The sequence below is a fragment of the Miscanthus floridulus genome, chromosome 15, assembly GCF_019320115.1.
Source record: "Miscanthus floridulus cultivar M001 chromosome 15, ASM1932011v1, whole genome shotgun sequence".
Lineage (NCBI taxonomy): Eukaryota > Viridiplantae > Streptophyta > Magnoliopsida > Poales > Poaceae > Miscanthus > Miscanthus floridulus.
In genome coordinates, this window is record NC_089594.1 from 80213144 (window position 1) to 80238678 (window position 25535).

The window sequence follows — 25535 nt, forward strand, 5'->3', positions numbered from 1 at the left end:
CTGTTGTAGCCATACGGTGTCGGGGCTTCAATTGGAGTTTCCCCCACCGTCGACCCCTTAAGTCCGAACATCGTCGTCCTATGTAGAACTGCAAGTAGGGGGCGGCGATGGAGCTTCGAACAGGAGGCAGACCTCCGATCGAGGGAGGGGGGGTGTGGCGAACCTCAGACCACCGGTGTGACGATGACTGACGAGCCACGCTAGTTGAAAGCCCTATGTTTGATTTTGGTAAGTGAGTGACAACTAGTGGATTAATGCTTTTCATTTAGTCGTGATTGAGCTAGGGTCCATATGATGTGATGATCAATGCTATGATATGGTGGTGATCGATATCAAGCCAAGGCTCAAACTTGGAGAAGAAGAAGAAAATGAAACCAAGCCCAAAGGCGAAGGCAAAGGTATATGTTAGGGGCTATTATTTTGTCGTCTGAGATGCAATAGAGCATATGATCAGGTTTATTATAGATATTCGTACTATTAAGAGCAGAACTCTAAAGTAAAGACGGATTGAGTATACAGTGCCACTAGGTTTGAACTAACTTTGCATATGTATTGGACCTAGTAACGTGGTGAGGAAGCACGTGAAAGTGTTTTAAGAAATGGTTTTGAAAAGCTAACTCGGTGACTAAGGTGAAGGTGTTCACATTGTAACACGTTGAGAGTTAGAAAATTTGAAAATCATTTGAGACACTTTCTTGGGACAGTCTCCTCGCCAGAAATAGTTTGGATTTCGACCCAAATTTGTTGCAGCTTTGGTTGAGTAAATAAAAACCCTCGTAAGTTGGTAGTATTATCCATGGAAAACCTTATGTCGAAAAGAAGAAGAAAATCCATTCATGGAAACGAAAGGTGAAGCGGAGAGGAAGGTGCAGTACGTGGTGCTCCCTCGGTCCCTCCTCCCGCCGGGCGCCGGCCACACGGTCCGAGCTGCCGAGAATGAGGGGACCCGCCCCGTGGTGACTGGTGGTCCGCACTGGATCCCGCACGCTCGCTCAGCTCCGTCTCCAATGCCATTGCCGGCGTCGTCTTGTTCCTGTGCATGTGCTTGTTGCTTTGCTTGCCTTGCGCGCCTCCCTCGCTAGTCGCCCCCTCCCTTCCTCCACTCAATATAAAACTAAACTCCCCTCTCTTGTGCGCGCGGTCGCTACATTTGGGCGCGGACGAACGAACCTCCGTCCTCTCTTCTTGTGCTATGCAGCACACACACACACATACTACAGAGATTAGAGAGAGAGAGAGAGCACAAGAGAGGTTTAGTGGCCATGGGGTACGAGAGGATACACAAAGTTCAGGTAACGGCCATTGCTTTCCAATGCTCTGCATCGCTTCGCTTCCGGATTGTTGTCGTTCTTGGTACTAGAGCAGTGAGTGGAGTATTCTCCAAAAAAAAAAAAAGGAGAGTAGTGAGTGGAGTAGCAATGCGACTGATGCAAATGGATTACAGACTAGCAGTAGCACGTACTGTATGGTTGCAACTTGTCCATTTATCTTCGGTTCTTGCGTCAGTTCTTCGTCTTCTTCTTCCCTGCCTTCGCTGAAGCTTTGCTGATGGCCTGTGATGCCATATTCTCTCCCTCCGTCATTTTTTTGCTGAGGTTAGGTTGGGTCAAATGAACAGCTTTATTTCTGGTACTGTATGGAGCAGATAGTTGCATCCCCTTCGTTTGGCCGTAAACGATTCCAGCCAAAAATAATAAATCACGATCGTATACACCAGCCGAACAGGCTGTTGACCCATACAGTATGTGTTATCTGCAGCGGCAAGGCAGAAGGCACAGATTACTAGCAGCCATTTACAGTGACATTAAAAGTACTGCTACCACTACATTTTACAGCTTTCCTTCCTGTCACACACAAACGGCCTGTTTGCTGGTTGGTTTTTGGGCTAGTTTGGGCTGACTGATATTGATTTATTATGAAAGAAAAACACTGTTGACTAAATGGTTTGGGCTGGCTGAAACACACACATCAATTGCCTCTCGGTAACTGCGTCTTTGACCGCTTTAAAAACCTGCTAATGCTGGAGTAGTGCTGAGATTTTTACTAGTATACTCCCATGGATACTAAAATCCTTGTTCTTGTGTGATGGATGAATTCTGGATGCAGATGGGGGTCATCTCTCCAACCAAGCTCAGGATGAAGCTGCTGGGCTCCGGCCACAAGGACGAGTCTACTCGCAAGTCGCCGCGAGCGTCGCCGCCGTCGAGGCTCGACGACGACGATGACCACCCCAACAACAGCCTCCTGCCGCAAGAGCTCGACGAAGGTGCGTTGCTCCCTCTGACACTCTGACGCCACGCGTAAAGATTCCGTCTTTCGCAAGCAGCCGCACGTTGCTCGATGAGCGAAGTGAGCGATTCGATCGCCTGCGCCCTGCAGAGTACCCCAAGGACCACCGGTCCGACTCTTCCCGGTCGCGCTCCGACGCCAGCCACGGCAGGGCGGCGCGCAGCCGCAGCTGCGGTGGGAGTGGCAGCGACAGCGGCATCGAGAACGGAGCCGGCGCCGGCGGCAACTTCGAGTTCTGCAAGGAGGAGAGGGCGGCCGTGCCGGCTACGACGGTGGCGGTGTCCGCGCCGTTCTTCCGGCAGCAGGTGCCATCCAAGTGGAACGACGCGGAGAAGTGGATCGCGGGGCGCCACGTCGTGCACTCCAACCCCATCTTCTCCAAGAAGCCCGCCGCCGCGGCGGCGCCGCCATGCCCCGGCGGCCGCGTCGCGCCGGAGTCCGCGACGGCGTCCAGGGCCAGCGGCGCGGCCGCGAGTGCGCTGACCGAGCTGTCGTCCAAGTCCTCGTCGCCGTCGTCGTCAGTGAGCGGGCCGGCGAGCAAGCCGCCGCACAAGAAGCTCCGCTTCGCGCCGTCGGTGTCCGTGTCGGTGTCGATGCGGGACGTCGGGACGGAGATGACGCCGATCGCGAGCCAGGAGCAGTCGCGCAGCGGCACCCCTGCCGGCGCCGTCACGCCGTCGCTCAGCCCGCTCTGCTCGGTGCCGTCCAGCCCCAGGGGCGGCGGCGGCTGCGCGTCGGCGTCGTCGTCGGCCTCCGCGTCGGAACGGGAGCTCCGGCTCAGGACGCGGCGCGAGATCGCCGCGCTCGGCCTGCAGCTCGGCAAGATGAACATCGCGTCGTGGGCCAGCAAGGAGGAGAGCCTCCTCACCGCCGCGTCCCCGGAGAAGGGCGCCGGTGACATCGACGAGGAGATCAAGAGGAAGGCGTTCGAAGCTCGCGCCACGGCGTGGGAAGAGTCCAAAAAGTGTAAACTCGCGTCACGGTGAGCAAAAAAAATAAAATTCCCCTTGACAAGAATTTTCATTGAAAACGCTTTGAATCTCTGTTGCTGATGCTAACTTGGTAAAGAAATCTCCAGGAATTGTTCTGATCATATACTAATTGAGTGACTTCTAATTCCTTATCATGTGCATGATCAGTTACCAGAGGAAGGAGGTGAAGATACAGGAGTGGGAAAGCTTACAGAAATCCAAATTCGAAGCCAAGCTGAGGCAGGCCGAGGTGAGTTCCATTCATTCAATTTTTCTATTTCTGAACTTTTTCGAGTTTCCTTCTTTCAATCAATCTCTGAACAACATTCTCTATTAGCTGCATTGGTTCGAATTCATGGATGGAGTACTCCTATTCAGCAATTCTCACTCTGATGAGTATATTGGACTGAATGGTTCAGGCACAGGCAGAGCAGATGAAAGCCCGGGCGAAGCAGGACCTGGCCAGGAGGCTGTCGGCACTGAGCCACAAGGTGGAGGGGAAGCAGGTGAGGGTGGAGGCGCGGCGGAGCCGGCAGGCGTCCCGGCTGGCGCGGCAGGTGGAGCGCATCCGCAAGACCGGCCGTGAGCCGTGCCGGCTCCGGCGGTGCTGCGCCTGGTTCCTCTAGTGTAGCTACCACGCTCTGGAACAAGAGCTGACATTCATCTCTGATTCTCTGTTCCAATTCCATAGCTGATGGCAGTATATCAGGGCAATGGCATGGGCTTAATTTGTAAGTACATGAAAATTCATCCCTGGTTCATGTTTATCCCAGTCCCAGGGCACTGCTAGCTGCTCGTCGCTGTGGTTTGGTGTCTGCCTTTGTGTAATCCTGAGCTGGTTGTCTAGTTTGGCCTGCAGCCAGCTGATGTTCAGATAATCTACTCTTTAAACCGCCCTACATGTTCAGAAACTAAATGGAACAAGTGTTGTTGCCAAGGATCAGGACAGCCGGTAGTCTGTTGGAGCAGGCTCCATTCTCCACTGCTTGCCTATGTAAATATTAGTGATTCCAGGGCCCATTGATGGTAGAAAATGCAGAATCATACATCTAAACAAACAATTTGCAAAATCAGCTGGCAATGCTTCCTAGCTGAATTCTTGTGGCTTTGACCGGTTGCATGCAAGCATGTCTACTCTCCCTACTTCCATGCATGCTTTGACCTGGTTCCTGCGATCAGCTCCGGAGTTTTTCAGCTTCAGCCTAGCTCTTTGACTGACTGCAGCGTGAGCGCAGGGCAGTGATTAAGGGGGTGTTTGGGACTCCCTAACTCTGCTCTACATAAACTCTGCTCTACAAACTTCACCGTGGAGCAGCTCCACAAAAAACTGTTGAGTTTGTGGAGTACCTCTTTAGGTGCTCTCACAACTCCACCCTTTTTCCTGGAGCAAGTGCGTGGAGCTGAAACCGTTTGGCTAAAAAACGTGGAGCGGAGCTGAAAACCGTGGAGCGAAACAGTCCCAAACACGTCTTAAATCCTTTCACCATCCCCAGTGCTCCATTGCGGTGGCGCGTCGTTGTAACCACGCACTCTTCTCGATCTTAATACAATGATATGTAAAACTTTTGATTATTCGAAGAGAAAAAAAATGCAGCGTGAGCGCATTCACGTCGGGCCACTGAGAAATGTGGTGCTTGCCCTGTCTGTACAATCTGCGAACTAGATTGTCACCCAAATAGGGAAATAGGGAATGCTCTCATCGACAGAACTGGGATGTACCCAAATGCGGATGTGTAAAAGTTCTGGTGTACATTTCTAGAACCAGGAGGAGACACTGTCAATTCTGAACTCAAACTGAGTTCTAGCAAGCAATCTGGGCTGTAGCCAAATGCTGCAGATGTGTAAAGTTCTGTTTTTAACTGGTGTACATTTCTAGTAGAACCAGGAGAAGCCACTGTCAATTCTGGAGCAATCTCACTATTTACAAACACATGTTACTATTTTTTTTTAATCCAAGCCATAGTAAAACCATCTAATAAATTACTCTGATTACTAGAAATTTCAGAGATTGACCCTTCAAGTGTTAAGATGATTCCAGCATTCTTAATGGCACATGGGGCCAAGAGAGAGCTTAGGAACCCTAAAAAGGGTTCCTCTTCTATGCTATACCCTGATTCCATAGAAATCATTGTTTGGTAGACATGAAAGTTGCGGATTAACAGGTCAAAGCCTACAGGGTACAGACTACTGAATTACAAACAGGACAAAAAATTTGACTTCATTGGCATGCAGCAAGATCAAACAACCGCAAATTGAGTTGAAAAAAATTAACATAGGCAGCAGTGACTGGTTTCAATAGTTTAGGCGCCACATGGAACCATCTGTTTTAGATATGCCAAGATAATAGAGAGAACTACAGGGCTAGGTCACCTCTACAGTGAGTGCCTGCATTCATACTTTCATAGAGCAATTATTGCCTGCCATTTAGAGCTTAGGCTATGGCTATCACATAGCTACAGTAGCTATCGTACAACATGTCCATTACCATAGTGATACAATGGATCATCTAGCTATATTAACGATTAGGTTATTTCTGACCAACAGGACTTGAGAGAAGATCATAGGAACTGAAACAACTTGTAGATGGCAATCCTCCGGTGCAGAATTGCTGGTTTTGGTTCAGAACTTCAGATTCCGGTCTTCATCTCAGTCTCAGTAGTCCAGAGGCACCACAGGTGCAATGCTGCTGGTGAGGTTCTGCATGTCGTGGCCTGCAGAATAGTCATCGCAGACACTGCTCTGCAGCATCCTCGCTCCAGGTGTAGACAGAAGGTCGCCTCCGCCGCGGACCATCTGCTGCACATCTTGTGGCGAGAGGATCTTTATGCACCATACGCTATTCACAAACTCCCTGGAAAAAACATGGGGTCCAACGATGATCACGCTGAGTGAAATTCAGACCACATAAATATGTATACGCAAAAGGAAGATAGTTCTGCATGCACGTACTGCCACGGGTCGTCGCCGACGAGAAGAATATCATTTTCCCGGTCGACGAATACAAGCTGCCAGCCTGATCTTACAGGGTCCTCCAGTTGGCCTTCAAGACCAAATAACCGCTCGAGCTCGCTACGTAACTCGTAGTAGCTGCTGAATCTGGTGATGTCGAGCGATCTCCCGAGGGACCCTGATTTGTAAACCTAGTGGTGGAACAAAAAGGGAACAGAAGGCGTCAAAAGGATGTGATGCAGTTACGAACTTGAAGAACTTGAAGATCGCTCGACAAGCGTAGAACTTGAAGATTTAATTGATTGCTTTGTGAACCATCAACCCGACAACACACCAAAATGGACCTTTTTACCTCCACAAAACAAAGTGCTCTTGCAGTTACTAACTTGGCAACTTCACATGCCCTTTGATGGATTTGAAGAAATATACAGCACAAGTAGGAACACATACCTTCACGAAGGTTCCACCTTGTGATGGGTTTACACCACAAACATTGTCAAGAGAATTGAAGGTTCCTGATTCACCCAAACAACTGGAAGTTGCTATGGAGTTTTCAGGTAGCAAATTCATGTCACCATATCTCAACGAAGCTATGGTTGTCGCATCAGTTCCACTGCCAACACCACCACTCCTGACAGTTGACAAGCCATCATGGATTGCAAATGATGATGAAAGCAGGTGACTCTGAACATTTGTACCACAAGCCTGGGCACTAGAACCGTCTCTTGCTGACAGTGGCGGCAAGGTGCCAGAAATGTGAGGTACATTACTCTGGTGATTCACTGTCTCAAGCTTGGGCTGCACAGGTTGGAGCTCATGACCAGCAAGAGATTCCACGGCCAACCTCTTTGAAGGCCATCCCTCTGATACCATTAATTGGCCACTTCTTGGGAGATTAAGAAGGTTGGAGGACTCTTGGCTTGAAAAGTTGTGGAAACTGTTGTGCAGATGCAGATCTGGACCATTGTTTCCATCAAAGATGTTCTGTTGATAGAACGATGACCCAGAAAGCAAAGAAGATTGTGATTGACAAGCAGATCCAGACTCGGACACACCAGAAGCTACATTAGCAATATCATGACAACTAGCTGAGAGGTGCTGTTGCATTTCCTGATGCGATTGTTGCTGCAGAACTTGTGTCTGCTGCTGCTGCTGCTGCTGTGGTGGTGGTGGCTCCTGCTGCTTTTGCAGCTGCAGCTGCTGCAGCTGATTTTGAAGGAACCCAGAGTCGCTTGCATTCTGACCATAACCTTGCTGCACAGCTTGCAGGGGTGACTGCTGAGATTGGAACTGCATCTGCTGTAGAACAGGATTTCCATACAAAGGATCTAATCCACCATTCAAATTTTGAGTCTGTTGGATTGGCAGGAGAGAAGATGTCTGCTTCAAATGATCCCCAGCTCTAATTTCTTCCAGTGCGGCAGCAGCCATCTGCTGGTAAGTATCTGGCTTCAGACCCAACAATGGATAATCTATTCTTGGCTGAAGCCATGGTGATGCTCCAAGTCCCTGGAAGTTCAGTGACTGAGCCCCTCTGTTTCCATCTCGAAGCCACATGAGAGAAGAATAACGAGCGAACTCATCGCTCCTCCCACCTACATATACAAAGAGAAATTGGTTTGAGTATAAACTGAAATGAACCGTTACCATGAATACTGGGTGTTCTGGTCAATAGTTAGCCAACCATTGAACATAGGTAGTCCTGAAGCCCACGGACGCTTTAGCCTTAATGGAAAGGCAGTTGGGTACATCGGAAAGGTTGTCAGTGGCTCAATCTCCCAGAGTGAAACTCTTGGCTGTTTATCACCAGCTGTAGACTCATCCCAACCAACCTAAGTATCAATAACCCAAAGGGAAAGAAACCATCATTACGACGCAAAAAATGTTCTCACATAGGGTACATAGAGCATGCAACAACAGATGGCTTTGAAAATTGAATAATTAAAATTTCACTAGACAAGATATTGACAATTGTTTTGTAAATTGTAACCATATAACAGTTTTAAAGAATTCACCTTCACAGAACGCCAGTGTGAATTTGGCCAGCGCTCTGAGTCCAGATCACTTATGCCTGTTATTGTACCCATGTATCTGAAAGAAGAGGCAACCATAAGACGCACATAGTTCCCATGCTGTGTACACTTCATAAGTTTAAACTCACCGTCTGACACTTGATTCCTCTGTCTCAAAAAGCATCCGAAACCGCATTCCAACAGACACACGCGTGTGGTAAACAGCTTTCACATACTTAGCCAGTGGAATGACAAACTCAGAAGGGCTAGCCCTGACAAAGGGTGACCAAGTTACTTAAGTGCACAAACAAGGTAAGTATAATATGGTATGATCATAGCATACATACCGGGGGTTGTAGAAAATAGTGAAACGACTGTTTGTGGCTGCAGCATGAGCTGCTGCAGCAAGAAGACCAATGTGCATGCTATCGCTTGATAGCACAGAAGAAGGCATTACAGTCTGTGGACGATTTGCACGACGAATTCCCAAGAGAAGTTGGTTATTATCATTCCTGGTGAAAAGAAAAACAAAAAGGATTTGCCATGTCAGCAACCTCAGAAGCTTTAACAAAACTAGAATAAAGTTCAGTTTCAAATTAAAAGTAGAAAATACCAGATAAATATGATAGAATCCCCTGCTACTAGTCTTTTCGCGCTTACAAAAACACTCCAACCAGTCGTCAGTAGATGCCTTTTTGGCTGACCTGCACAACACATGCAAGGGCCAAAGCATCACATTAAGATACAAAAAGAACAACCAAGACAGCCCAGAATATAATTTGGTGTATCAATAACTTCACTAGACATCCAGAGGTAAAGAAATATTATCAATACAACATTTTCCAGACTAACTAAACTAACTTAACTACCTAAGCAAAATCACACTTGTTCACAGACAGTTGAGATATGTAAGTAGTGAAAGCCGCTCATGTAACATTTTTTCGCCCTTCCTTATTGATTGCTAAAGTTCCATTCCACTTGTTCACTAATCAAACAGCATCATTTCTCCATTTGCTACCATAATTTAAGTACATACCACGAAAAATGTGGCGAAATTTCCATTCATTATCATGCAGATCTCTTGCAACCAGCTCTTGCACTGGAGGCTGTTGTGAAAAATCCTGCACATGGTCGAATGCATTAGTTTTTTTCAAGAGAAAAGCACAACCATTTCTTATAAATCTATCGAGCTTAACGAAACTTAATTTTCAGTTGAAATCTTAAAAAAAACAAACCAATGGGGGGAAGACTTTCTCTGCTGCTCGGCGCGGAACAGAGAATCCACCATGGGTACTCGTGTCACTTGCAGTCAATGTCTTGCAGAAGTAATTAGTTGGCTGCTTGCTACCAGCACCCAATTCAATTGGAAGAAAAGGTCCCTTTTGCTCTTCCTGTACATGGAATCAATTGATGAGTGTATAGACATTGTAATACCTTTTGAATGAATTTTTCATGAGAATCCAGGTTAAAAGCATAGAGCTAAGTGGTGATTGGTAAAATACCGGGCTCAATGGTTGCAGTGTCATCTGGGCATAAACCTCTTCAGTCTCCGCATCAGCCTGCATTAACAAAGAAATTATTTCATAATTTTCTTAAAAGACTAGATGGTGATCCACTATGTTCAAACTTACATGCATTGTGACATTATGAAGCTGGCAGATTAATTGCGGAGGTAGGTTTGGGTAGTTTGGGATCTGAGCATCAACTTCTTTATTAGTTGATGCAGCAACCTGCATGGAAATAAAATCAAACGAAAGAACCTCTTAAGCACAAAGGCACGACAGCAAGTGATTCTCTACAAATAAACCTGTCCAAAACTAGATTGACTTAAAAAGTGACTTCAAGCAATAACAGTCTTTGAACAAATTTGATTATTTGAATACAAGATATCTTTATGTGTATAGTTGGGCAAAGTAATTTTTCAGTTGAATCTTCAGAAGTGTTACGTCTACTCGATTCTTTTGACATATACAACCAAAAGAACCAGAAAGTTAGCAGCTCAAGTGATTCTTTTTATTCCTCATTTGCAGACCTGATAGTCTTAGTCAACAAACTCGGCCATATCTAGTTTATTCAAAGATACTGCTGAGTGACCGACCTGCTCACTATGGCCCTGAGGAAAGTAGACGACCCGGCTCCCAACCACAGGCAGGGACACAAGGGGCCCTGCGCATGCATGCCATAGCTCTGAGTTCAGACACCTTTGTTCCCCTGCAAAATGCCAAACACACATGAGTGGAACAGGAAGCCACCAGAAAGCAGAGTTCATGTGAAGCTACTATTCAGACTTGGCTACAGACAAGAGGAGGTTCAGTGAATACCAATAATACTGCAACATGTGAACCATGAGTGAAGCCAAGCAATGCATGAACCTTTTCTTTTGTGCAAGTAAGTGAAGAATATGATTGAATGAATGTAATCATGCATATACAAGAGCAAGCCATTTTTGCTTATTTGTTTGGAGACATCAATGCACAATGACAGCATTGCATAATCCACTAAATCATGCAGAGAGTAACACAAGTTGAGAAGTTCTGAACTGAATCAATGCCGAAATTGTGATATGAGATATACCGTCACTTTCAGGGGATGGCTCCGACATCTTGGGCGGGGAGAGGTTCATCTCCCACCACCAGTACGACCTTGGACAAGAACACCAAGGTGCGGCCGGCGAAAATGACCGACTGCGGGAGCTGCTCCTCCTTAGCACCTCACCATGCTCCCGGCAGCAATGCCAGCCTGCTTCCCTTTCCGCTTCAGAGCAACCCTTCCTCTGCTGCTGCTGCTGCCGCCGCCGCCTCCCCCTTCCCACGCAGCAGCAGCCAAATCCGCTTCAAGAACCGGCTACCCGAACCCCGGACTGTCGCGGCAAACGCGCGCCATGGCCGACCTCATCGCCCGGAAATCCTCGGCTGCGCACCCTCGCCAGGCGACACCTCAAAGCTCCAGCCTTTCCCCAAAGAACCGAAGAAAAGCGCTGAAATGAGCACGGCCTGATCCAAGAAGCTGGGTTTTGGGCAACCGACGGAACAAACGCGCGGAGAAACCGAGGCGGGACGCCGGAGCTGAGCTCATCCGATCAAGGAGCAGCTAGACAACCCCACCTTCACAAGCACAGGCCACGCGTTCGCAGAACCAAGACCCGCCGCGGTGACTCACAGGAACCGCCTCAAATCCCCCATTGCACGCGCGGCGCGCCCCGAACCAGCCACGCGCCCTAAACCCCCTCGCCTCAGGCAGCGCCGGCGCCGCCGCCGAGAGTCCCCCTCGGCCGCCGAGCTCAGGGAACCTCCGGCCGCGTCGGCAGCGCGCGGTCACGTCGGGCTCCGAGCACCGGGTGGCCTCCCATTCGACGCCGGCGGCCGAATCGGGCAGCGGGTGGGGAGCGGCGGAAGCGGCAGGAGGCGCCTGGGTGGGGGCTGACGGGGAACCCTAGGGGGGCCTAGGCCGCCATGGCTGGATCGAGGGGAGGGGAGCGGAGTGGAGTGGCGTGGTGCGGTGGTCCTTGCTTTCTTTTCCCCTTTTTTCTCTCTTTTGATTATATGGGGAAGCCAAGAATAGCAAAGAATAGCTTCTCGGAGACAGTAAAAAAATATCTCAAAAAGGGTAGATTTATTTCTTCCCCTTTATACCCTCTTTATTAATTAAAAAATGATAAATTTGAATGTATTGTGGCTTTGAAGGTTTTGAAGTTTTGACTGACTCCTCCAAGAAGTAAACCAAGAAGGTCCATGTGGATTATTTTGGAGAAAGTGTTGCAAGTGGATGCTTTGATACGCCTTGCGTACACGTCGTGATCATCTTTCGCATAGTTTTATATGTGGTTTTTTTTACATCGCGATAATGGTGCGAACCTTAAATAAGTTTACCAATGCATCATATGAGGAACAAAGGACCAAAATATGGAAGTACAGTTTAGTATTACCATTTTTCTATTCGGCCGGTAGTTTTTGCGACTGATAAGTCGACTGATGTTGTTTTGTTGTAAGAAAAAAAATATTGTATCATGGCTGATAAGCTGGACTGATAAGTTCAAGCGAATAGGGCGTAGTCTCAAAATTAATACTCCCTTCATCCTACTATAAATCGATTATTAAAGTTATCTTAAATTAAATCTTTCTAAGTTTGAAGAATTTCTATGAAAAATAGCATCAAGATTTATGAAACCAAATTCGTGTAAATGTATACACCATGTGTTTATTTGATAGCATATATATTTATACTCTTTTATATAAATTTAGTTAAATATAAAAATGATTTATATAAATTGATTTATTTAGGTACGGAGGAAGTTCAAAGTACGACTATATGAGTACTTAGTTTAAACACTATAACCAATATCAATATTTCATAAGAAATCTAATAATATAAATATTTATAATTATTTTATATATTTTTTGTTAATTTTGAGATAGTTTAATGAGACATTCTTTTAGTATCCGAGGCTAGAAGTAAATATAGAATACATGACATCGATAGTTGATATATTATTGATCTATCATTATTGTGCGACCCTTGAAAATTGACAATATTCGACAATGTTAAGCAAGCAATGGTAAAAAAAAGATTTAGCAATAGTTATCATTAAACCATATGTTATACTATTAACATTGTTGATGCTACCATTAATGTGTGAGCGCTCAAAAACTGGCATTATTTAGCATTGTTGGTGGTACCATATGCTTTTTGGTGTTGTGCTTTGTTAATACGGCAATTACTAGCACGACACCATGCTTACGTGTGACCGGGGACTGCATGACACCGTCTGCACTAGCACCGTGCATGTAAAGTATGGTGCCTGTCAGTGTTGTGTTCTGATGGCATTAAAGGTTGTGGCGTCGTGTGGAATGATTTAGTGGAATGTGTTTGGTTCGAAGAATCAAACAATTCTAGGTCCTTAAATTTAGTGGAAGTGACTTTGTTTTCATATAAATATTAATTATTAGCTTATGAGATGAATGAGTTGATGATGCATCAATCCATTGCATTCCACAAATTAAATAAAGAAATAAGGAATGAAAAGATGGACTAACCAATTTCTCACACCAAACACCTTATTAAGAGCATCTTCAGCAGTCCCCTAATACTTCATCTCCAATAGGATGGTATTCGGTGGTCACCAATACTACTTTTTCAGATTATTGGGGGAGATGCTCCAGCAGATCACCAAAAACTCCCCCCAGAATGTGGGATCCACCTGTCAGTAACAATTATTTTTTCCCTTTTCTTTTCTCTTCCGTTCATCTTCTCATCGCATCGCATCGCGTCGCGTCAGAGGCGCCCGCGCTAGCTCCGCTCGTCGTAGGCCTCGCAGGCCTTGGCTTCAGCGCCCACCACCGCAAGTCGGAACCACTTGTCGCGTTCGCGCAGCCAGCCATGGCGCCCCTTCGCCCGCCCATGGCCACGATCGTGAGCACGCCTGGCGAGGCTCCGGCTGACCTCACTGGATCTACGACCGAAGGAGGCGGGCGAGGCCGTGGGCCACGACGCTCTGTCGTCGGCGCCCGAGAGGGAGAGGCGGCGGGCCACCCACCACGCGCAGCCGAGGGAGCGTGCACTCAGCGGCACAGGAGAAGGCCATGGCGGCGGCACACTCTGCCATCTTCGCCACGGGTGGCGCGTCCTTATGTGGAAGGAGTGGCGGTTTTCGCGGGCCCCATACTATTGGGGGAGACGCAACTCCCCCCTTCATTTGAGGGGAGATGGGCAAGATATTGATGGCCACCAAAAAAAAAGGGAGGGCTATTGGGGGACTGCTGGAGAAGGAAAAATGTGCTATCTCTCCCAATATGACAGTTTTATGGGATGAGAGGTGATATTGGGGAACTGCTAGAGATGCTCTAACCACTTGCACACACCTAGCCAACTACTCCCTTTTGTATATCTTTAGCAGCATCTCTCCTCCCTATTCTATCTCCTTCTTGACCTTCCCTATGTAGATTCATAAAAATCGGGACTAGATCAAAGGGAATCTAGGTGGAATCCGATTATACATGGTGACCTTCCTTTACTTTCTCTCAGGTTTTGTCCATTAGTTTTGCCTCTTTTTACCAACATTATATTCATATATAATATATCGGATTCATAAACCTAGGGTCCCCAACGGACCCGCTTCCCTGCAAAACCCGGCCCAGCAGGCGGTACAACGACAACTCACGCATGGGCCGGCCCAGGTACATAATGATAGGCCGAGACCACGATCCGGTCCCCGACCGAAAGGCCTGGCTAAGGTGGGACCGCAGTCCAACTCCGACCGAGGATACGCCAAACCTCCGCTCGCTGTTCTTTCTCGACCGACACGGTTGGGACCGACTGTGACCGACTGACCGGGGACGCCTGCTCGGTGAGGGCCCGGGGATCAGGCGGAGCAGATAAGGTAAGACGCTCAAGTCAATCGCAATACCGAGGACCGTACCCTACCATGCCCTGCGCACCTGCAGGATGGTGCCACCAGGCCACTGCCAGACGGGCACTATACAACCTTCCAGACGCGTCAGAGCGCAAACAGTATTGTAGGCGCCGACGTTTGCCGTACCAGGACAAACACGGTAGAGCCTGCCAAATGTGTCCATACATAAACAGTATTGTGGGCGCCGACGATCGTCTCGTACCCAACAGCGTGGACAACAAGACTAGATAGGACATGTATACTACTCTCTTTCTTTCTCTCTGACTTGTAAAGCCATCCATTTCAACTATAAAAGGGGATGCACTCTCTTCCAACGGGAGGAGGCTAGAGGACTCGAGCACTCGAGGACCTGAGAACTCGAACAGCTCAATAGCTCTAGAACTCGAAAGCTACACAGAGCATACGCTCTAATACTTAGCGCACGTTAGAGCACCCGTCACTCTTTTTCATTCGGTTCAGAGTCCGACCAGGCCTTTAACACACCCCTTATCATTTCTACTCATTTGTAACCCCACAATAAACTTCGAGCACCTAGGCTCAGAAATAAGTCACCGACCGACTTAAACTAGACGTCGGGCACGTTGCCTTGAACCAGTATAAAACCTATGTCATTGAGTGCTAGGCCACATCCGATCATAACGCACGGCAAAACTACAAATATTTACTTGTTGGTCACTTTTCGCACCGATATAATCCTAATACGAGTAAAAGGGCTATAGACTGAGATTTGATTATGTTTGATGAAATTATTGTTATATATAGTCAATGTGGAAGCATGTACATGTATTCCTCTTAGCATTGTTGCAAATTTTAGTCACCTTTTTTTATATGTACATGTATTCTCTTTTGGAACTAAAAAGGAATAGCTGTATGCGAGAGTAGTAGTGATGATTTTTAGTACTATTTGTATTGTGGTATTAGTATGGATGTTAGTATTTGTAATGGACATACGACATAAATGACATATTTGCCATCTTGCATTCAAGCAATGAAAACATTTTGTCCGATGCATAGATGTGATGTTTTTTTTAATATGAATGTGGTATATATGGACAAGATAGTGGCACCGCATCACGTTGGCGAAGTCGAGTGAAATGTGAACGATGGTGTTGGTTGATGCTTGGTGCCAAATAAATCGACGTCATATATAGTCTTGCCATACGACACCACAACCTATAGCATCGTCCTTTTGCAACAAGACCTCCAACCGTGTTTGAGTCCCAGTCCCATCACGGCACCTACTATACGGTTTTGGCATTGTCAAACATATAAAAGTACCTTATAAAAACATATAAAAGTACGTGTTTATTGAGTGTTAAGCTTTTTCCACCGAACAAATTAAGTTAAGGTTAGTTAAGAGTAACTTGTACTTTGCATTAAAAAGAGAGTAAATTGTCCTTTCTCCTGCACGGACCATTTCGAAACTTGCCTGAATCGCACTAGTTTACCCCATCTCAAATTAAAACTGCACGGGGCAACACAATCAGCCTGCCACAAGGAGGAGAGGACCGAGGAGGAACCCTCTCCTTCCAGTCTTCGTACCGAGTGCAAACGGCATCAGAGCCGGGACGACGATCTTGACCGAAGCTGACGGTGGCCAGCACGTGCAAGGGCAGCACCGCCATTTTTGGCACCCCCCTCTCGTGGGCTCGCGGCTGGCAGTACGAGGATTCGTCCGTCGTCCCCTTGAGCCAATAGCCGTCCCGTGCGCCGCGTGCGGACGATCCGGACCGTCCGAGTCGAGACGGACGGGCGAGCTCGCCGTTCCAGTGACAACTCGGGAGCGGGCCGGCGTGTCGCGGGGGAGTGGATGGCCGCCTGATACGGCCTAGGCCCAGGGGGCCTACGGCGAGGGGAGCCCGGAGCCCACTACAGTGCAGTGCGCCACCAGCTACTCCAGTGCACGGGGGCAGGGCCGTTGCGTTGACGGTTTTACTTTTACCGGCAGGCAGAGGCCAGCCCAGCCACCGACCGGACACACGCACGCCCGCTTCCGTAGAGAAGTTACCGTGCTCGGCGGCCGCGCGCCCGCGCTCTATCCAATCCAACTCCCATGCACGCGTTCCTCCCGGACCCACCTGCCTGCCTGGGACCACCAGGTGCTACTGCCCGTTCCCCGCGAGGCCGCTCAGCAGCAGCACCAAGGCCCAGCCAGCCCACTGCCTCGGCGGCCCCACCACCAGGTCACCGTTGGGCGTCGCCTACTCGCGTGGTGTGGAAAGCCGGGGCGGCGACGGGACGGGACGGGGCTGCAGTGCACTGCTGCTGGACTAGTCTAGTCGGCGGTGCCGTGCCGACACGACGGGACCTGACGCCTGCCTGCCGGTGTACTACTACTACGAGTGCGCTGTGCTCCTGTGCGCCAGCAGGAGCATGCACCATGCAGTGCGGGCTGCAGCGGCCTCGGAGGCTCGGACGTGAGTCCGACGTGCACGCAGCGCAGCGCCGGAGGGGCCGCGAGCGACGGGACGGCTCGTCTGGGGCATCTGGGCCGCTGGCCGTGGCCGCCGGCCGCCGTGCGGTGCAGGCCGTGCGGCGGTGTACTGCCCAGTACGAGTACTGCAAAAAATAAGAGAAATTCAGGTGAAAAGATCGCCATGTTTAGATTGCAAAAAATTTCAAACTAATGAATAGTAGCACTTTCGTCTTATTTGGTAAATATTGTCTAATGGTGGATCAACTAAGCTCAAAAGATTCATCTCGTGATTTCCAACTAAACTGTGCAATTAGTTATTTTTTTTACCTACATTTAATGCTCCATGCAAGCGGCTAAAAATTGATGTGATGGAGAGAGAGTGAAAAGAAAGTAAATCAAGTCCATCTTACAGGATTTCTTCACTTGCTTGGGCTTAAGCGGTACCCGTACCCGGAGAATAGTTCAATTCTCTTTCTCCACATGACACCCTTGTGTTGTCAAACTAATGAATCCCTCTCCGCCCCTGCTCCGACAAAGCAATAAGAACTAGGGTATCCATCCACCCGCCAGTTCGAATAGGCGGTTTCCTCCCCTTCCGCTCAAGCTTAAGGTTCTGGGCTACGGCTTCCGGTTCCGTATTCCGATTCATCTTCGGATAGCATTAGAAAATCCCTTTCATGCCTTGCCAATACAACTATTATTTTTCTTAGCCGAGGAGCCGAAGCAACAACCTTATCTACAGCCGTCTGCAACTATCAATTCGTAGTCATATATGTTTCGTACGAATATCGCTAGCCCTTATACGCTAGGGATATCCTTCAGCTTCCTGCTTCCGCTTCTTCTATATCTGATTCAACCTTAGCCGAGGAGCAAGAAAACGGATGTGCGAACAGAGAACCTCTTAAGGTCTCTTACAGAGAAGATTCTTGCCTGGGTCTTCGGTTCCGATGTTAGTCCAGTGGCAGTTGCATGTCATATAGTTGGAGTCCTTCCAACGAGAGAATTGAAAAGCAAAGTGAAGTTTATCCAGAAGTTGACCCAAGTTTTGTCTGCTCGTGAGAAGACGGAAGAGGAACTTTCTGAACTGCTCGGGCAGGGTCACCAGTTGGCAAATAGCATTCGCGCCTCCCATCCGCACGTGAGAACTTGGAAAGCTCAACTGGGCTCGAAGCACACTTTCGCAGACTGACCTGCTTAGACTTCGGGCGTTGGGGCTTAAAGGGAAACCACGCAAAGCTCCGGTGATCCACTCTATTCTATGGCAACCTCCACCTCCTGGATGGATTCAAGTTAATACAGATGGATGCTCGAGAGGTCAGCCAGGACCATCGTCATGCGGAGGAATCTTTCGAAACTGCAGAGTGTACATGGATGCTTTGCGCTTTCGTTGGGCAGCGGATTCGCATATTAGGTAGAATTTGGAGGTGATCTAAACAAGACCTTAGTTAAAAATTACATATATATCTCTACAAAGTTGTAGTCATTATACTTTGGGCAAGAGAGAAAGTAGAAAAAGATAAATAAAGTTAGTTTGTTCCATGTATAAAGGTATGTTTATTTTGGAAAAAAAATTGAACCATAGAAGTGCACTTGCTGTGCGACTGAGCGAGTAGACCAGTACCGAGTGGCTGAGCAGTCGGCACGCACGCGTGCCGGCTGCCGGTGGGGCCCGGCCGGCCTGTGACTGGACCTGACACAGGAGCGCAGGACGGGAAGACGCGGGTGACGTGTCTGTCGGCCAGGGGAGGAGCGCGGGCGGGGTACGTGGGGTCTCCTCGCCTCTCGCTTCTTCTGCCTGGTGGACTCGACTGGACTGGACTGAGAGGACCTCATGTTGGGCTGGGCCGGCCCCGATACGTCTACTACTAATACGTTCGCTAGCACCTTTAAGGCTGGACGAAAAACTCGAAGCTCGTTAGCTCGCTCGGCTCGTGGCTAGCTCGACTCGGCTCGGCTCGGCTCGTTAAGATAACGAGCCGAGCCGAGCCAAGATTTTAGCTCGTTAGCTATAACGAGCCAACTCGAGCCAGCTCGCGAGCCGCTCGCGAGCTAAACGAGCCAAGCTTCCAGGAAAAAAAGTATCATTTAAGGTAGTTAGATGCATGAATACTATAGTATTTTATTATACTTGTATATATATTAGCGCATATTAATTTTTTTATTTGATTTAAGGTTGTTAGATTCATTTCTTTTGTATTATTATTATTCTCAAACTTTAAATAAATGCAAATATTATATTTTGTGTATTTTTATACCTGGCTCGCGAGCTTAACGAGCCAGCTCGAGCTTTTAACGAGCCGAGCCGAGCTGGCTTTCTGGCTCGTTAGGATAACGAGCCGAGCCGAGCTAGCTCGTTATCTTAACGAGCCAAAACGAGCCGAGCCCAAACGAGCCGAGCTGGCTCGTTATCCAGCCTTACTAGCACCCACGTTACTGTAGTAGTACGTCTGTAGGCTGTGTTGACGGCCGGGCCACGTGGCCACCTGCTATTTGGTATGGCGCCGTATCGGCAGCGACGACGACATCACGTCCATCTTCTGGCAGCGGTCGTCCGGGGCCCACCGTACTCATCCTAGTTTAAGCTTCCGTTTGACTAGAGAAGAAGGGCGGCGCCACTTAGGCCCGTCACATCGAATCTTACAGCACATGTATAAAGTACTAAATATAGACGAAAAAAAACTAATTGCACAGTTGGGTGAGAAATCGCGAGACGAAACTTTCGAACCTAATTAGTCCATAATTAGATACTAATTACCAAATACAAACGAAAGTGCTACAGTACCAAAAACCCCAAAAAAATCGGATCTAAACGGGGCCTTACTAAAACGAATCATTGTATATTGGGATGTTCCTTGTCCTAACCCTTTTGAACTCTCCAACAACACACAATTAGGCCGGTCTCCATAAAGGTTTTCGTAGCCCAGTTTGTAATACATCCATATTTTTAAAACGGTGCTTAAGAATTTTATCTCCACGAAACTCTCTCTGCTCCTATGGAATTTTCATCATCTCTATCTTCATCAATACGGTGCCACATCAGCATATTTATTGCCCATGAAACTCTGATTAAACCCCATTGAGACTAGCCTTAGAAACCAGCAACTTGTGCAAGAAAGAAAGAAAAGAAACCAGCAAAACCAAATTTATTTATAAAACGAATCCTCCGTGAATCGTGAACGTGCCTCGGCGACATGAAGACGTTAAACGATGACTGCGCACAAATCTGATGAGATATTGATATGAGTATACAACTACGGATCCATTGGAAAGTAGACTTGATAAGCTATCGATGAAGTGCTAGAACGTTTAAATCGGAGTCCGTACGAAGCCGTGGTAACCATCACAAGTTTGAACTGTTCGGTAGTCCGAACCAAAATACTAAAACACATTGGATTTGGACTCTTTGTTTCCTTGGGCTAAAATTGAGGTAAGGGTCCGGTGAAGGACGATAGAAGTAATTGGATTTGTTCCCCAAACAACTTTATTAACCTTTCAAGCTTTCAATATGCAATCGAACGTTCCCTTCATCCTTGCACGTAATTCTAAAAAAAATGAAAATATACGAACTTCATGGTGCAACGCTAATTCATGCGATGTATCAATGATAAGTCTCACGTAAAATGATTGTGTCTTTGGTTTACAAGTGGTTAAATGGTCATTGAGCCGGCTGTTGTCATGCGGCTTTTGAAGAGGCGCGTGGCCAAATCTCTAGTTTGCGGTCTTCCGGCGGACACGAGCGCAAGTGAGACAAGCTTTCAATGCTAGCGCGGGCAGGACGAGCGATCTTCGGCAGGGGGAGGGGGCGCGAACCAACGTGGATTGGGCTTGTTGTAAAAAAAAAAAAAACGTGGACGGGGTAGTGTGTCGTGATAAGAAAGGGAGAACAAAACAATACTAGTGGTGAAGAAAAACTACACAAAGGCACCAAAAAAAGAGAGGCTAACACATTTGGTTGCGTAAGCATATTTGGCCTGTGTGACAAAGACAACCATAGTGAGGTGAGAAACAAGACGCGAACCTTGAACCATCGTTCTAGCTTGTGTAAGCATGTTTGGTTGTAAGCCACGACATGCCACGTACATAACTGGTGATGGTCATGGAAATCGAAGGTGTTGTTTGGTTTTTTACAAAGCTGCGGCAGCCACATCACGTACAGTTCATTTTCTTGCCAAACCTTAGACGCAGTATTTCTCTGTGACAAACTTCAGCGGCGCCACAGCTTGGCGTGGCAACCAAATACGGGAAACCAAACAGCTTATAAAAGATGAGCTGTTGTGTTTAGATCTCTATTGATGAAAAATAGGTATGTTAAATACATGTAGGCTTGTCACTATTTGTAATAATTAGCCGTCTGAAAATTATCATCCTAAATATTTTGTGGCTATTTTAAATTGGACGCAGCAAATGCTACTCACTTTGTTTCAAATTATAAGACGTTTTGACTTTTCTAAAATCATAACTTTTGCTACGTACCTAGATAAATATACATGATATATCTAGATGCATAATATCAATTTAAAATCAATTTAAAGATGCCAAAACATATTATGATTTGAAATTGAGAAATGTGACGGTTCAAGAGATAAAGGTCATATTCGTTTCTCTTATAATCTTTTTTTTTCTCTGCGAATGTGAGACACGGTTTCCAGTAACCGCCACGTCAGCAGCAACGCCCAGCTGGCGATCGTTATCGCTAAACCACCAACCCAACCCATCACTTTCCCTTCCCGTCTCGCTCCGGATTTCACCCACTCCCAGACCCGGCAAGCGCCGGCCGGCCACTGCCATTTCGGATCCGGGCCCGCTCGCGGTCGCGGGTCCCCGAACCCGGCCACCGGCGGCCGGCAGCCATGAAGCGCGCGCGCAGCTCCGAGGGATTCCTCGGCGTGAGCCGGCTGCGCGCGCGCCGGGGCCTGGGTGCGCCGCTCCTCGCCGTGGCGGCGTTCGCCTACCTACTGTTCGTGTCCATCAAGCTCGCTGGCCTCGGCGGCGCGGGGCCCGCGCCTGCTGCCGTCGGCCGCCGCCTGGCCACCGCCGGCGCGGGCGAGCCGTCTGCTCGCGCGAGGGGCGGCGGGGGCGTGTCCGGGTACGGCCGCATCACCGGCGAGATCCTCCGGCGGCGGGAGGCCGTCGAGGCGCGGCCGGAGCGGTGGGGCCGGCGGCTGGGGAACTTCATGGAGCTGGAGCGCGTGGCGGCCGAGGCGTGGGCGCTCGGGGCCGCCGCGTGGGAGGAGGCCTCCGCGTTCGCCGGCGACGTCGGCGACTCCATCGCCTCCCGCGACGTCGCCGGGGAGGGCGCTGCGGCCAAGTGCCCCGGCTCGCTCGCGCTCGGCGCCGGGGAGACCGCGGCGTTCCTGCCGTGCGGGCTGGCCGCCGGGTCGGCGTTGACGGTGGTGGGGACGGCGCGCGCGGCGCGGCCCGAGTACGTCGAGGCGCTGGAGCGGAGCGGCGCGGGCAACGGGACGGTGCTGGTGGCGCAGTTCGCGGTGGAGCTGCGCGGCCTGCGCGCCGCCGACGGCGAGGAGCCGCCGAGGATACTCCACCTCAACCCGCGGCTCCGTGGCGACTGGAGCGGTCGCCCCGTGCTAGAGATGAACACCTGCTTCCGAATGCAGTGGGGCAGGGCGCAGCGCTGCGACGGCACCCCTTCCAGAGACGATGACCTGGGTAAGAGGCGCGCTTCAACAATTGTTTGTTTCGAAATTTGAATTAAAATGCAAGTAGCAAACTTGGCATGCTTATTAATTGGACAATGCAAGCTCCCTGTTCTTGGGAAATGGTAAGAAACACATAGTAGTCACTAGTCAGTATGGAACAATATGCTTTCATGACGCATCCGTTGATGTTTTGAATAATTTTGTCCAGAACCTTGTTAATTCTTCACCGGTTTAGAGCATCTCCAAGAGATTCTGTATCCTTCCTAAATGTTAGGAATAGAGATTTTGATGAAAAACTACCCTCCAACAGTTTCTCTAAATGGTTATCCAAATATAGCCTTCTTCTGTTCCGGGTTTTTTCGCTAGCAAAAAATAGAAGACGAGAATGGCTCTCTAGAGTGCGCACGAGATATAGAAAAACTGTTAGGAGAGTGAAAAGATATAGAAAACGATTTTTATGCAAATGACTCTTCAAAAGATGATTTAGAGAGTGGGATTTAGAAAGGCTCTTGGAGACGCTCTTATGTAATTTTATTTGTTCTTGTGCGTCTATTATTGTTTGCGGCGGTTGGTTGAAGTATAAGGTATTGGGTGGATGAGCACTGATGAAAGGTCAAAAAACGGATTACTGACAAAGGTGCTAAATCGGTGCTAAATCTATATGCGTCGTATTGTAATGTGTTGCTTGCATTGCTGCTCGTGTCTGTTGCTACCTTATGGCTGCCACCTTTAGTCCTTCGTACTTATTCTTGCAGATTGTTAACTTTGCAGTCGATGGATTCAAAAAATGTGAGAAATGGGAGCGGCAGGACATAGTTGAGTCGAAGGAAACAAAGACAAGCTCATGGTTCAACAGATTTATCGGGCGAGCAAAGAAACCTGAAATGACATGGCCATTTCCATTTTCAGAGGGGAAGATGTTTGTTCTCACTATCCAAGCTGGCATTGAAGGATATCATATTAATGTGGGAGGCCGCCATGTTGCCTCATTTCCTCATAGGATGGTAAATTTTAGTTCCCTTGCCAAAGAATACATTCCATTGTAGAGATATTTCGAAGTTCTGGCAAAGAAATCACTGGGTACTTATTTTTTTATTGCCAATATTTGTCAGGGATTCACTCTCGAAGATGCAACAGGTTTAGCCATAACAGGGGGCATAGATGTTCACTCTGTATATGCAACAGCGCTTCCAAAGGCCCATCCTAGTTTTTCTCTCCTACAAGTCTTGGAAATGTCTGAAAGGTGGAAGGCTCGCCCTGTCCCAGAGGAACCAATTCATCTTTTCATCGGCATCCTCTCTGCTACAAACCATTTTGCTGAGCGCATGGCTATTAGGAAAACTTGGATGCAGTTTCCGGCTATCCAATTGGGGAATGCAGTTGCCCGGTTCTTTGTCGCGCTGGTATGATTTGTTCTCATGATTTCACAATGGTTCAATCATAACAGTATCATTATGAGTTTGTGACGTGCTTCCTTCTGTAGAGCCACAGAAAGGAGATAAACGCAGCACTAAAGAAGGAAGCAGAATATTTTGGGGACATAGTAATTCTGCCATTTATCGACCGGTATGAGCTGGTGGTTCTGAAAACAGTTGCGATATGTCAATACGGGGTTAGTTATGCTACATTCGTGTTAAATGTCTATTTCCAATGTATCATCCGACATTGACAAATGCTGACTGGTGAGAGCCATTTGCTTATGTATAGGTGCAAAACGTCACTGCAGATTACATCATGAAGTGCGACGACGACACCTTTGTGCGTCTGGATATAGTATTGCAACAAATCACTACCTACAACAGAACCTTACCTCTGTATCTGGGCAACCTGAATCTCTTGCACAGGCCTCAAAGAAGGGGCAAATGGGCCGTCACCTACGAGGTACCTTAGCGCCGACGCAAGCGCCATGGATCTGCAATTTTAACATGCATATGTTTTCTCACTCGAAGCGTGCGCCTGCAGGAATGGCCTGAAGCTGCGTATCCCCCGTATGCCAATGGACCTGGCTACGTTATCTCGGCCGACATCGCGAGAGACATAGCATCCCGGCATACAAATCACTCCCTACGGGTGAGGTTCACTGTCTTAAGTCTTAACCGCGATACATCTGTATACCTTTTGCCCACCGCGCCTTCCGCCAACGCCTCCTGACGGGCCATCTTCCATGCTGCTTGCAGCTGTTCAAGATGGAGGATGTGAGCATGGGCATGTGGGTGGAGGACTACAACACCAGCGCCCCCGTGCAGTACGTCCACAGCTGGAGGTTCTGCCAGTTCGGCTGCGTGGATAACTACTTCACGGCGCACTACCAGTCCCCCAGGCAGATGCTGTGCCTCTGGGAGAAACTGTCAGCACGGCGTGCGAGCTGCTGTAACTACAGATAACATGAGGCTCCAGGGGGAAATGGTGGCCTAGGTGTGATATCCCCCATCACAGGATGCTGTAGAACAGGGGAGAGGTTGGATCAAGGTTCATGATCTCTGTTCCGTTCGCCTGGCTTCAGTGTCACACAACCATCTGCTTGATAACTAACGCCAGAAACCATCATCTCGATCTCGACATCACAGTGTTCTTTGGTTCTTTATACATTGAAGGTATATACCAGATAAGGGTGTGATCAACTGCACTGAGGTGAATGCAGACATGAGGAGAGGAGAGGAGAGGAGGAGTGGGTGGGAATTCACATAGGCTGCTTGTACAGGCGCCGGCCATTTGTAGAACTGCAAATCTGTACCCACTGATTTGGTGGGCAGTCTGAAACTCTGAATGGAATGGAAATCCATCTCCCCATGTGTCATGTTTGCAGATCTGTGTGTTCTACTAGTATACTCC

The 25535-nt window shown here is 48.3% G+C and overlaps 3 protein-coding genes across 3 annotated transcripts; 2 read left to right on the forward strand and 1 right to left on the reverse strand.

Moving 5' to 3' along the window:
- The first annotated feature begins 979 nt into the window (after window positions 1–979).
- Window positions 980–4268, forward strand: LOC136509115 (uncharacterized). Its single transcript, XM_066503922.1, has 5 exons — window positions 980–1292; window positions 2107–2266; window positions 2380–3271; window positions 3429–3510; window positions 3680–4268. Exons 1-5 carry the CDS (start codon window positions 1263–1265, stop codon window positions 3884–3886), a joined length of 1371 nt encoding a protein of 456 aa, XP_066360019.1. The 5' UTR covers window positions 980–1262; the 3' UTR covers window positions 3887–4268.
- A 1208-nt stretch (window positions 4269–5476) lies between these two features.
- Window positions 5477–11751, reverse strand: LOC136509568 (auxin response factor 25-like). Its single transcript, XM_066504329.1, has 14 exons — window positions 10796–11751; window positions 10320–10432; window positions 9853–9951; window positions 9724–9780; window positions 9457–9612; window positions 9258–9342; window positions 8835–8925; window positions 8569–8733; window positions 8371–8493; window positions 8225–8300; window positions 7894–8041; window positions 6660–7804; window positions 6210–6400; window positions 5477–6111 (listed from the first exon to the last, which is right to left on the reverse strand). Exons 1-14 carry the CDS (start codon window positions 10842–10844, stop codon window positions 5913–5915), a joined length of 2697 nt encoding a protein of 898 aa, XP_066360426.1. The 5' UTR covers window positions 10845–11751; the 3' UTR covers window positions 5477–5912.
- Window positions 11752–21779: 10028 nt separating this feature from the next.
- Window positions 21780–25372, forward strand: LOC136509195 (hydroxyproline O-galactosyltransferase GALT2-like). Its single transcript, XM_066504021.1, has 7 exons — window positions 21780–22713; window positions 23475–23707; window positions 23816–24106; window positions 24187–24315; window positions 24411–24584; window positions 24666–24773; window positions 24881–25372. Exons 1-7 carry the CDS (start codon window positions 21897–21899, stop codon window positions 25085–25087), a joined length of 1959 nt encoding a protein of 652 aa, XP_066360118.1. The 5' UTR covers window positions 21780–21896; the 3' UTR covers window positions 25088–25372.
- The last annotated feature ends 163 nt before the right edge of the window (window positions 25373–25535 follow it).

Coding starts and splice junctions, on each gene's coding strand:
- LOC136509115 (XM_066503922.1), top strand. CDS start 1,263: ATGGGGTACGAGAGGATACACAAAGTTCAG. Junction 1,293..2,106: donor AGAGGATACACAAAGTTCAG/GTAACGGCCATT, acceptor TTCTGGATGCAG/ATGGGGGTCATCTCTCCAAC. Junction 3,511..3,679: donor CCAAGCTGAGGCAGGCCGAG/GTGAGTTCCATT, acceptor TGAATGGTTCAG/GCACAGGCAGAGCAGATGAA.
- LOC136509568 (XM_066504329.1), bottom strand. CDS start 10,844: ATGAACCTCTCCCCGCCCAAGATGTCGGAGCCATCCCCTGAAAGTGAC. Junction 9,343..9,456: donor AGAAAGTCTTCCCCCCATTG/GTTTGTTTTTTT, acceptor GACCATGTGCAG/GATTTTTCACAACAGCCTCC. Junction 8,926..9,257: donor ATTTCGCCACATTTTTCGTG/GTATGTACTTAA, acceptor TGTGTTGTGCAG/GTCAGCCAAAAAGGCATCTA.
- LOC136509195 (XM_066504021.1), top strand. CDS start 21,897: ATGAAGCGCGCGCGCAGCTCCGAGGGATTCCTCGGCGTGAGCCGGCTG. Junction 24,107..24,186: donor CCCGGTTCTTTGTCGCGCTG/GTATGATTTGTT, acceptor TTCCTTCTGTAG/AGCCACAGAAAGGAGATAAA. Junction 24,774..24,880: donor ATACAAATCACTCCCTACGG/GTGAGGTTCACT, acceptor TGCTGCTTGCAG/CTGTTCAAGATGGAGGATGT.